The 12,032-nt window shown below is 42.8% G+C and overlaps 1 protein-coding gene across 1 annotated transcript; it reads left to right on the top strand.

Annotated features, from left to right (window-relative positions):
• Window positions 1-7,107: 7,107 nt before the first annotated feature.
• Window positions 7,108-10,109, top strand: LOC147609581 (uncharacterized). Its single transcript, XM_086787679.1, has 3 exons — window positions 7,108-7,354; window positions 7,447-8,175; window positions 9,031-10,109. The coding sequence occupies exons 2-3, from the start codon at window positions 7,452-7,454 to the stop codon at window positions 10,107-10,109; spliced, it is 1,803 nt and encodes a 600-aa protein (XP_086643805.1). The 5' UTR covers window positions 7,108-7,354; window positions 7,447-7,451.
• The last annotated feature ends 1,923 nt before the right edge of the window (window positions 10,110-12,032 follow it).

The raw sequence follows: 12,032 nt of genomic DNA, 5'->3' as shown, positions 1-12,032 counted from the left end.
CTTAAATCTTAGTTCTAGTAAATCTTGATATGGAATAGGTTTTCTCCTAAGATCATCCAACCCCATTAGTCTATCCTAGCCTTAAAGCCCCTTATACAAAGTAAGTCAGTTCAAGAGAATGCAAATTGAAGTATCACAAATGCATCAAAAGGAAATAAGTAGAGAAAAATGTAATAAAGAGGACTTTCTTACATTCTATAATGGAAAAGCCTTTGTTTTAAAACACGCATGAACACATAATTAAATGGTGATCTCCTTCACAAATATACTCCTTGATGTGTTTATAAAGCATACATTATGCCTTTTAACATAACCAATATCAAGACCCTAACTAAAGTAAAATAACACACATATATTGCTAAATAAAAATAAAAATTTGAGCATGAACTTGACAAAATCCATGATCTCAATAAAACATAGCTCCTCTCATAGTCTACAATACATAATTTTATTAAGTTATGTGAGAAGTCCATCACGTTGTATGTATATCTAGTTATAATTATATAACTAACCTCAAGGATTGTGAAACATTAGGATCGTTATTATCAAATAAAGGACCGGGTTGAAACCATTTAATTGATCAATTGTGAATGATCGGTTGGCTCTACGTAAGATACAGGGTGATGAGAACAAAGATAAAATTTAAGTGGTTTGGCTAAGTTATATAAGGTTTGCAAAGCTAAGGGCAAGAAAAGAATTTAGACAAAGAAGTTATGATTTACCCAAGACAACCCTAGTGTGATGTAAATGGTAAGGTATCATGTTGTTGCTAAAGTGAAACCTACTATCTATAGCAACAATATGTCCATTTTCTAATAGTAGATTGCCTAGATGCAAGCAAGAAGGAGAAAGCCTTTGCACTAGCTTGTCCATCATGTCCTCACTTCGTTTGTCACATCAGAATACTCCTTTGCTAAGGGGTGAAGGAAGAGCTTCCTCCTTTGCCTAGACGGTGGTAAGAACTTTGCGGTGGTTCTCTCCTCGTTCTCTCTCACAAAATGTGGATAGGGAAGAAGCTAATGGAAGAGGGAAACCTATAAACAAACCTATCTAGCATGGATCCACCATCAAGCAAGCAAGATTCAATATACATGTAAGCAATGTAGTAAAGGAATAAATGTGCATCAAAACTGACTTATATGCAAGTGATGTGTTCACACTAGGCCAGCTAAAACTTTAAAAAAATGGTATGGCCACTATTACTAGTCTTAAGTGAGTATGTACATGAAGTCCTCAGACTTTCCCTATTTGATATTAAGCTCATGGGGGGTAAGGGTAGTTTATATGTTCCAACTACATATTATAAAAGATAATTACCTATTCGAGGGACATTAAGCCATGGTATGGGTAATTCCAACACCATATGCCCCTTGACTGCATCTCACGTCACATTCAGGTTGGTGGTGAAGCTAATGTCGGGTTAGAGAGGTGTAGATGGTCTAGGATATGCCCTAAAGTCATCATGCGAGGTTAAGTGGTAGATTCAGGACCAATCCACAAACAGATGTAGGGCATATTGGTGATAAGATTTGGTTAGTCCTAGTGGTAAATAGCTTATTGAGGCGGTATGAAAGGTATATGCGATGTAGAAGTTCTTCATGTGAGACCTCCTTCTATTGTGGAAGTGTCTTAGGCCCTTCAAATTCAGGAAGTTAGTAGAAGCAATAACCCATGCCCTTTAATTGGCAGAATGCATGCTAGGGACCACCAACTGATTACTTTGTATGGGCATATGGTGGCTTGAACCCTTGTGGCATGATAGGATATTTTTCCTAAATCCCACAGCTTGATGCTTAGAGATTGGACTTCTTCATGGTTGATACGTCATCCAGGGCAAGGCGTGGTTGTGTTGAATTGAGTCAAAGAAGATGTTATATTCTGTAAAGCTATTTGGAGGTACCTACAAGGTCGATTGTTATCTATGTGTGATGGGGCAAACCATGCGTGAGGCATGCACCCACATGGTCCCCCCATTAGGAGATGTACCTTGAGGATAGTTGTTGATGAGGTTAGTTGCAGGTGTATAAGGCCACATGTGCCCGTGTGAGATGCAAGATGTGAAAAACATTATGATGTCATTACTAAAATATGCGGTGACATGCATGAGCAATATCGTGATGCCCTTATTGAAATATGTGATGACATGTAAGATGTGAACATTGTGATGCCCTTACTGAAATATGCGGTGACATTCATGAGCAATGGGTGGAAGGTGAAATATGCAAGTGACATGCATGGGCAAGGGGCGAAAGGTTAAATATGCAAGTAGCATGCATGTGCATAGGCGAAAGGTGTGCCCCATGTTAGGCGGAAGGTGTGCCCCATGTTATGTGTACATTTCTAATCTCGAAGATTTCTCCAACTCAACTGCTTCTTCCACTCTCTTTACTTAAAATTTACTTGACATCCCTTTTCTTGGGGATTGAAGATCATGAGATGTTGATGCATGATAGTGGACTTTGCCCAAAGCTACAATGGAGCTAGGCGGAGCTTGACAGCCTTTCTTGCTTGGTTGATCTGGCGTTCTCAAGCACTGGGGATAGATGGAATTTAGATCAATGATTAGTGTGATTGAAGAAAGCCCAAAAAAGGTTCCGAGTGATTTCGAGGAGGGTCTTCGCGATGGGTTGTGCAATGAGCTAGGCTTATGCTCGCCAAAAATCTCCTCCCATCTAGAAATACACTTGGACAGCTACTGTCAGGCTTAGTGCAAGTGCTTGAGATATCAGTGCCTATTTCTGCTAGATGTGTCTATTAAATGCAGAGCATGTGTGTATATTGCAGGTGTCATATGGACCTTGGTGTGCCCGTGCAGAAGCTCCTTTAGGTGAAGACTCCAACATACTACTTTCTTTGATTCTTATTTTTTTGGCTTTCTTCTTTGACTCTTATTTTTTTTTCTTTATTTGGCTAAAGTAGACGGGGTCAACATGGGTGTGAGACTTACCAACCCACATTAGTTCCAAGGATGCCGCCACCAGTCTCATGGAAGGACGTGATGAAGGGCTTGCATAAAAGCCAACAATGCAGATTGTTGCATGATATCAAAGGGTTTTCAGAACCCAATACCTGGAATGTCTTCAAAAGTAACCACGCTGTGGTCATGGAAGTATTTGACCATGCCATAAAAGTTGGAGACTTTATTAAGGTCAAAGACTAGATGATCCATTGGTTCTTGGGCACCTCCCCAAGGACGATGAGCTGGAAGAACCCGCATATAGCAAGCTATTATGGAAGTTGCCTTAGAATGTGGCATCCCGCACATTGGTGGGAAGTTTTCAAGAAGGAGAGTGTCAAAGGACAAGAGGGTTGGTTTCCACAGAAATGGCTTGGTCAAATAAGAACACGGTTGGTTTTTCTACAAAGATGGCTTGGTCAAAGAACAAGAGGGTTGGTTTTCCGCACGATGTTGATGCCGATGGTGTGGAAGGTGGGGTTGTGATTGGGTCGGATAAAAAGATATTGAATTAAAGTAGATAAAGGGACATGATGTTGTTGATGAGGGTAAGGGTATCTATGAGGGAACGACTATTGGCCCCCAATAAGGTGTCAAGGTTGGTTTCCCATGATGATGAGAGAAGCATATCCATGTTCTCTTGGTCCGCGCACTTCCAAGGGATATCCTCTGAGGCAATTGTTTCCAGCTTATGGATTTTTGGTGTGTGCTTGGGTGCCGATGATTTCTTTATGTTGGAGGAGCTCTTAGTAGGCGGTTTCTCGAGTTGTCCATGTCTTGGTTGTACTCCTTAAGGAATTTGGTGATGGTTTTGGTTGCCTCTCTAGTTTTTCTACGATGGCCTCTTCACTTCTTTGCAAAATGGTTAGCTAGATGAACAACTTGGGCTTCTTCACTTTATCTTGCTTGCCCTCATCTAGGAGTTGGTCCCTTCTTTGTTGTTGTCGATTCTTGGTATTGTACTAAGAGGGCATCCATGTCCTGCTTGTGAGTGTTGTCTAGCTCCTCCTGGGTGGTCTCAGTAATAAATGAGCTCATTCCGAAGCCGATAAATTTCTCTTTTTTCTTTCTTGAGATTGGCTTCTATAGCTTGGCACTCTTCTTATTTGTGGCTTAAGTTAGTTGTTGGGGGGAGTGGGTAAGCTTCTGGCACTCCTCTTGGATAGATCATCTCAACACTTGAGTTTATATTGTTTCTAGAGGATGTGCCACTTGGATGCCTCAACAACATGGCTTTGATAAACCCAACCCACTAGTAAATATAGTGCTTGGGAGAGCTAGAAGGTCATTATGGGTTGGGTCCTGTGGGATAAGATGGTCCATGAGAGACCAATCTATGCATCCTTAAGAGTTTTATGGAGGTGGGCATGGGATGGTCTAGAGGGAAGTGCTTGGGAGAGCTACAAGGTCATTATGGGTTGGGTCCTCTGGAATAATATAGTATGTGAGAGACTAATCTATGCATCCTTGATAGTTTCGTGGAGGTGGGCATGGGATGGTCCAGATGGAGGGAGAGGTCAATTAATAGATGTTATAGAGGTTGATGTGGGAAAGAGAGATTGATTTGTGGAGGGCTGGGGAACCTCCTCATGGGTAACTTGTTGACTTTCTTGGCATCTTTGTTTAACTTGGGCTCCAAGCACCTCTCCCTTGTGTGGTTTGTGTGCGAAAAAGTCACGTGGCTCAATTATATCACTTGTGAATCTAATAGGATCTTCATCCTAAGTAGATTGTGGAGGGTTGTCCTTTGGAAGCTTAGTAGGGCACTGAGACCGGTTTATGGCATTTATAACAAAAGAAGTTTCAAGTTGGAGTTTCTTAACAAGTTATTCAAAGATGAAGTTATGTAAACTACCATCATTGTGTAAAACACATACTTCAGAACAATTTATATGACCTTTCATTCGCAATAAAGCATGTAACGAGGGAGGCATACCTAGATCAATGGATTATGTGTTGTTCACTTCGGATTGAAAAACGTCTTCACTCCAGTCTGGAGTGAAATCGAGATCATCAATAGCACTATCCTCTTCAATATAATGGAGTTTGGTCGATGAAGGGTTGTCCTTTGGAAGCTTAGTAGGGCACTGAGACTGTTTTATGGCATTTATAACAAAAGAAGTTTCAAGTTGGAGTTTCTTAACAAGTTATTCAAAGATGAAGTTATGTAAACTACCATCATTGCGTAAAACACATACTTCAGAACCATTTATATGACCTTTCATTCGCAATAAAGCATGTAGCGAGGGAGGCATACCTAGATCAATGGATTATGTGTTGTTCACTTCGGATTGAAGAACATCTTCACTCCAGTCTGGAGTGAAATCGAGATCATCAATAGCGCTATCCTCTTCAATATAATGGAGTTTGGTCGATGAAGGGTTGTCCTTTGGAAGCTTAGTAGGGCACTGAGACTGTTTATGGCCCGGTTTATGGCATTTATAACAAAAGATGGGATATTTGTGCTGCGAATCAGCACGTGCTGCATGCATGCTATTGTGGCTAAGCTGGGGCTTTGAATTTACATTTTTTTGGCTTGGAATTAGCCACATTAGATACATTTTTATTTGGAAAAGTGGGTACATGAGTGTTGTTAAAAGTGTCAGTGCGTGGAGTAACAAAAGGTTTATAAAAGTTATGATTGTTTGTTACCCAAGATGATTGTTGATTTTGAGTTGCAGCTTGTGGTTGGCGAAATTGAGTAGCTTTTTGAGAAGAGTGAACCATTTGGGCAATAGATTGAAACTCTTTCTCTGCGTCGTGAGCAAAAGAAATTGCTTCCTAGAGTGAAGAGGGCTTCAAAGTGTTGATTTTTGCTTGTATACCACATTGAAGACCATCTTCGTATTTGCGTTGAAGTGAATCTTTAGGCACATCTTCGAGCATGCAAAGGAGTAAGAGGCGTTGCCGAAAACGCTTAGTATATTGACTTACGTTTTCACCTTCAATCCATAAGAAATTTGACCATGCATGACACGCGTGAAGATGAAACTAAGGTGGTAAGAATGATTCTTTGACCTTCTCTTGGAACGAGGCCCAAGTGGTAGGGCGATCAATACTATTGCGGAGCACGTTTCACCATAAAGCAGCTTTATCATTCATGTGGTTGGTGGCGCACTTAATTTTGTCACGCTCGTAAAAAATTTCATCAGCAAAGTAGTCATCAAATTGACTCAACCATGACAAAAAAGTTTTTCCATCTTTGTGACCATCAAAGCAAGAAAAAGTAAAGAAGCGGTGACTTATCTTTTGTTCTTTGCGGGTTTGTTGAGCATCAAACACTGTTTGCAAAATTTTAGCAATTCGGTCGTCCTCTGTATCCGAGTCCCGCAGTCATTTGTCTCGCGGTCTTGTAATTGGTGTTCAATATCTTGAAGTTATTGTTGCAACAAATAAATCTGTTGTTCCAGAGTAGCATTAGGCAAAGGGGTATCCATGTCAGAGTTGTGTTGCAATGAATTGTCGCATGATGACGGCATGTGGGTGCAGGGGTTGGACGAGGTGTTCCTCGTTCTCCAATTTCCTTTCAAATATATATATATATATATATATATATATATATATATATATATATAGAGAGAGAGAGAGAGAGAGAGAGAGAGAGAGAGAGAGAGAGAGAGAGAGAGAGAGAAGATACTTCTCCCCTCCACGGCTGTTTAGAGAAGAGAGATATATACTTCTCTGGGCATTTTTTTAAAATGAAAAAAAATATATACATATATTTTGTTTCTCTAAAAAAAGAATTATCGGTTGCGCTGTTAATGTCCGCCGTTTTAGTGATGTTGCGTTGGGCTGCTGCGCTTGCGAGCTCCTTATGTATGCGCCGTTGTACTATGGGCGGGTTCAGGTAAGGCGGCAGCCAAGCTGCCGCCAGCCTGCGCTGGAATCACAGAGTGCCCCATGGCACCTCTCATTCACACTGGGCGGTGGAAATCCACCCCCCCCCTTGCCACGTGATGGAAGAACATCGTTGCTGTTGTGCCGACCCCCCCCCCTTGCCCAAAACGTGTTCCACCCTCCACCTCGATTTTTTTGCAGGAGGAGCCCACCTGAAATTCTCAACGTTCCATTTTTCCCAACGTTCCATTTTCTCAACGTTCCATTTTCCAACGTACAAACCCCCCCCTCCCCCCTCACACCCTTCAATTTCCTATAAATTAAAGGGTTTAGGGTGAGATTTTGTACCCTCTAGAATTTCCAGAGAACATAAGCTTCACAAGTTCCATTCTCCAAGGTGCTTTTGCATGCACTTCAATCATGCTTTCTTTTTATCCACCCATTTACCTTTCTTTTAATGTTTTTGTGGTACACTTGCCATGCCTTTGACATTGTGTGCTTATGGTTTTCTTTTAGGGGTGTGCGAAAAGCGCGGGAGGCAACGTGAAGCGAGCGCATAAGGTGACCCATCACAAACCGCATTTCCATTATCATGACTTATCTATGTGTTTTTAATTTATGTGGTGCTAATATTCTCTTCGTGTTTGATGTAGGTACTATGGATTCCAACACGAGCCATGAATTTGATTCATCGCAACAACGAGGCGACGATGATCCTATTTTCTCCCAAACTTCTCTCCCGCACTCTAATTTCTATTCATTTCCCCATCCTCCTTTTCATGTGCCACCTCATGGCTTCCAAGCCATGCTCAATTCTCCTTCCTTTTCTCCAAACTCTCCCTTCATGTTTCGCCCCCCCCATTCACCTATGGTAGCGCAACCTCCTAATCGATCATCCCCCCTAGGTATCCCAAACATGGGTTCCATTCCCAATTCCCCAGGAAGCCAACCATCACCCAACTCGCTCAATAACCCCCCTTTATCTTCTCAACCAAAGCGAGTTCGTGGCATGAGGAAGGAGCCTAGCGATGAGGAGATTGTGTCAGAGACCCAACCTGCGCCAAAGAAACCCAGGAACTCCAAAAAGAAGGTGGTGGTGGACTTGGGGGAAGATGACGACAACGACAATAAGAAAAGCAAGTGGCAAGACTTTTGGGTTGACCAACTCATTCATGTCAGGGGGGGCATGAGTGAGGAGTTCAACAATCCTGGGAAACAAGGGGTCAACTTGTGGGCAAAGGTGGCCACAAAGCTAGCCGGCATTTACCCTGATTTCGATAAGGATAGTGAAAGTTGTCGCAAGAAGTGGCAAGCGGTGCTAGCAAAATATAGAGTGGACAAAGCTCACAACTCGGTATCTGGCAATGACAGGAGGCACACATGTAAATGGTTCGATGTGGTGGATGAGTATTACCACGATAGAGCCACGGTCACTCCTCTTAGCCACGCTTCTTCATCAACAATGGATGATGCTACTTTCCTCGGCGGTGACAAGGATGAAGTAACTATAGCACTAGATGACGAGAAGCCACAAGCACCCATGTCCTCAAGTCGTCGAGTGACTCCCAAGTATGAGGAATCTTTGGCCACAATGGCCGATACTGGGAAACATCTATTGGACCATCTCAAGGAGACCTCTAGCCAAAATGTTGCCTTGGAGAGGGAGCGACTGAAGATATTGGCAGGATTGCATGCCACAATGAGTGAATTCCTTAAGGAAGGAAGGGGGGGCAACAAGTAGCCTTGGCGGAGGAAATTCTTGTTATTATTCTTGTATGAGTTTATAAAGTTTGGGATCTCGACGTTGCTTTGTTCCTATGCGTTGTATGGATTTATGAATGTTTCTAAGCTCCTAAGAAGCCATATAAGCTGAGAATTTAATATGTATCAACTTGTTTTGGATTTGCAGGTGATAATGGGCATGTCCAAAGACATTGCACTCTATTGTGCGTGGTTGTGTTCTATAGCGATCTATGAATTGCTTAAAGAACCAAGCATGCACAATGATGAGTGCATAGTGCAGACTTGGTTGCATGTTACCGAATGCATGGCACGATCTGTGAGGTTGAGGAAGATTGCGAACCGTAGGAGGGGTCATGAACACAGACAAGCGTGGGCATATCCACGGCCTCAAGGCTTTGTAAAATGCTATCTCCTAAGTGCTTATAGTGCTACCATGTTCAAGCGGCGTCTTAGGGTTAGCAAAGAAACCTTTCATTACCTTTGTGGGAGTCTAGCACCATTCATGCAAAAGAAAACCACAAACTTCCGTGTGCCTGTGTCTATTCAAGATAGGGTAGCCATTGCTCTAAGCAGACTTGCTACAGGAGATGGACTATTGGGCCTTGGTGACACCTATGGTTGCGCTAAGAGCACATGTTGTGAAATAATCCTTGCATTTTCCAAGGCAATTGTGAAATTGGGTCTTCGGAATATGTACATAAGATGGCCTTCAAGATCTCGGCTTGCAACTTTAGCACGAGAGTTTGAGGCACTTAGGGGAATTCCCTACGTCGTTGGTGCGATAGATGGTTCTCACATCCCCATCATTGCACCCCGAGACAACCATGTTGACTACTTCAATCGGAAAGGGTTCCACTCTATTTTGCTACAACTAACAGTAGCCGCCAATTGCTCAGTATGGAATTATGATGTCGGTTGGGCCGGATCAGCGCATGACTCCTTGAACTTCTCCAGAAGTGATATAGGGCAAGCATGTGCAAGGGGCGAGCTGGGTAACTATTGTTTGGTTGGCGACTGTGCTTACCCCGCACGGCCATACATGTTAGTGCCTTTCAAAGGATGCAAGGAAGGGTTGACACGTCTAAAGTACCATTGGAATTTCATTCAATCGAGCACAAGGATGCCAGTTGAGAGAGCGTTCGGTATGCTCAAGGCAAGGTTTCGCATCTTGCTAAAAAGATGTGACATGAATCTACGTCATGTCCCAGATCTTGTTGCGGCTTGTCTTGTGCTACACAACATTTGTATCCAACATGGAGAGTCTTTTGATATGGAGTGGGTACGTGAGGCGGAAGCAGAATTGTCAGCATGCTCTGGACGTGTAGAAGAGGATCGAAGAGCAATAGCTACCTCCATGAGGGAGCTTCAAGCAATACGTGAAGTTGACATAGAGGATGCAATGGAGCGCACTCAAGGAGGCAATGAAGGGGGTGCGAGTGACCTTGGAGTTGGCTCGGAGCGGCGAGATAGTCTTGCCCGAACAATGTATAGAGAGAAAGCAAGGATGAATGTCCTACAAGTTTTTGGAAGGGCGGCTTTAGAGGAGCTGGACTCACCTACCAACTCCAATTAAGCCTTTGTAATACAAGTCTTTTGTCTGGCTTATTGTGGTTTGTAGTGTGGCTTCTTTATTTTATGTAGTTACACTATGCTTTGTGGACATAATATAGCTTTGTTCTATGGTTTTTGGTATGGTGTTTACTCTTTCTTCCGCCGCCCCCCAGTGTTCACAGTGGGCGGCGGAAGAAGTCAGGCTCCCTTTTACTTCCCCCTCCCTATGTGAACACTTGGACGGCGGAAGTGTGCATTTTGTAAGAGTTCCACCTGGAAAAGTGTGTTTGAGAGTATGTTTTCCGCCGCTCCAATGTGAACCCGCCCTATATGCCTCTGGTTATTTCATATGGTGATGTTGTGGTCGTGCGGTTGGCGCATGCTACGTGGCGGCTGTGTTGCCCGTCGATTATGTCCTTGACGTGTTGTGCCAGTCGTTTTCTGTCCTTGGTGTGACTATTGTTGTGCCAGCCATTTCTTGTGTGTTGTCTCATATTAGCTCTGATACCAATGCACCTCCATAGCCATAGCATAAAGCTTTTGCAAATAGGCAAGAAGAATATAAATATAGCACACTATGCACTACAAAGAGAGTGGGTTCAATCTCTCTCCATGGATGAGTGAGCACTCTTTCTCATGCATGTATTTATTTATTAGCAAAACGCAAGTGCTCAAAAATAACTTTATACATTTTACTTTGGGCCATTAATATCAAAAAGTAACTTGGTCCCCAAACTTGGCTATTTACATTCAAATTGTAACAATATAATTAAATGAAACTATGGCCCGACAATCGTCAGCGCACATCAAAATTCGAGCATGTTCTACCGATATAGCGAATGCAATTTTTCAAAACACAAAGGCAGTCTCTTACACTCAAGGCAAGCGCATAGGGAGAGGTCCAAGCTTGGAGAAACTAAAAGAACGGTGCTCTACAAGCCTTGTCCAAGTGGTCCGAACAGTTAATCAGGAAATTTAAGGAACACGCATGTACAGCGCACCTACCCCTCTCACTAGTGACAAAGAAAGTGCACATCACAAGAGACCATAAAGGGTGGTAATTGATATTGATGATAAGGCCACGCATCGACCAGAGTATAACACACAAGTAAGAGACCACAAGTATTCTGGGAGGCCACGGAAGATCAATTTCAAAGAACATGATACAAGCAGAACTCCAGAAAGAATTGCAGAAGTCACAGAGGGTAATGTCATTGAGTGCAAGGTGATGATGAAGCAATTGGGGCAATCCGAAGGACATGCATTGGCAGTAAGGTCACATGCAACAGAACACCTCGTGGGGGTAAGAGGTGTGGGCAACATAGCTAGATCTACTAAGGGTGTGCCTGCACCTTCCTTTAAAGGCTATCTTGCAAGCACTCTAATGGTCTCATTAGAAAATGGATGTGGTTCTGCCCTGACCACGTGCTTCATTGTTGCTATATTGTGGACAACAACATAGACCCAAAGCCCAGTCCACCACCCAAGATATGGCCAATTTCTATAGGAACGAACCTCACAAACGAGGAGGTATATTCATTGTGGGAAGGTGGATACCAGGTGGAGAGCAAGAATGCAGAAGGTGTTGTGCCCACCCCATCATGTAATAGTGGGGCTTTAAGGTTCTTTACAACTGCAACTTCAAAATATCCGCCATATGGGTTCACTATCTACTGACATATTGGCTAGTGGCTCAAGCATGCAAAATGGCATAAGAGTCAAGTATGGCACATCAATATCAGAGGAAGCAGACAAGAAAATAAAGGCCGTTTTGAAAATGAAAGCTATGGTGGTAGAAGAAGTGTAGAGAGTGGAGCACAAGTATGACATTTTCAAGATCGAATCGCATGGGGATGATGCTGCACGTGGGAAAATATGATCTGCATGTGAAAGAGGAACCGTCTTGTACATGGCTAGATTTTACAGATAGAGATGCTGCACGTGG

The sequence above is a fragment of the Cibotium barometz genome, chromosome 51, assembly GCF_041138505.1.
Source record: "Cibotium barometz isolate CiBa-2024 chromosome 51, ASM4113850v1, whole genome shotgun sequence".
Lineage (NCBI taxonomy): Eukaryota > Viridiplantae > Streptophyta > Polypodiopsida > Cyatheales > Cibotiaceae > Cibotium > Cibotium barometz.
The sequence above is the reverse complement of the archived record's forward strand: the minus strand, read 5'-3'. Positions and strand labels throughout refer to the sequence as shown.

What these genes read in the sequence shown, in the direction of transcription:
- LOC147609581 (XM_086787679.1), top strand. Translation starts at nt 7,452, where the DNA reads ATGGATTCCAACACGAGCCATGAATTTGATTCATCGCAACAACGAGGC. An exon ending in CAATGACAGGAGGCACACAT is followed by an intron (nt 8,176 to 9,030) that starts GTAAATGGTTCG and finishes GTGGGAGTCTAG; the next exon opens with CACCATTCATGCAAAAGAAA.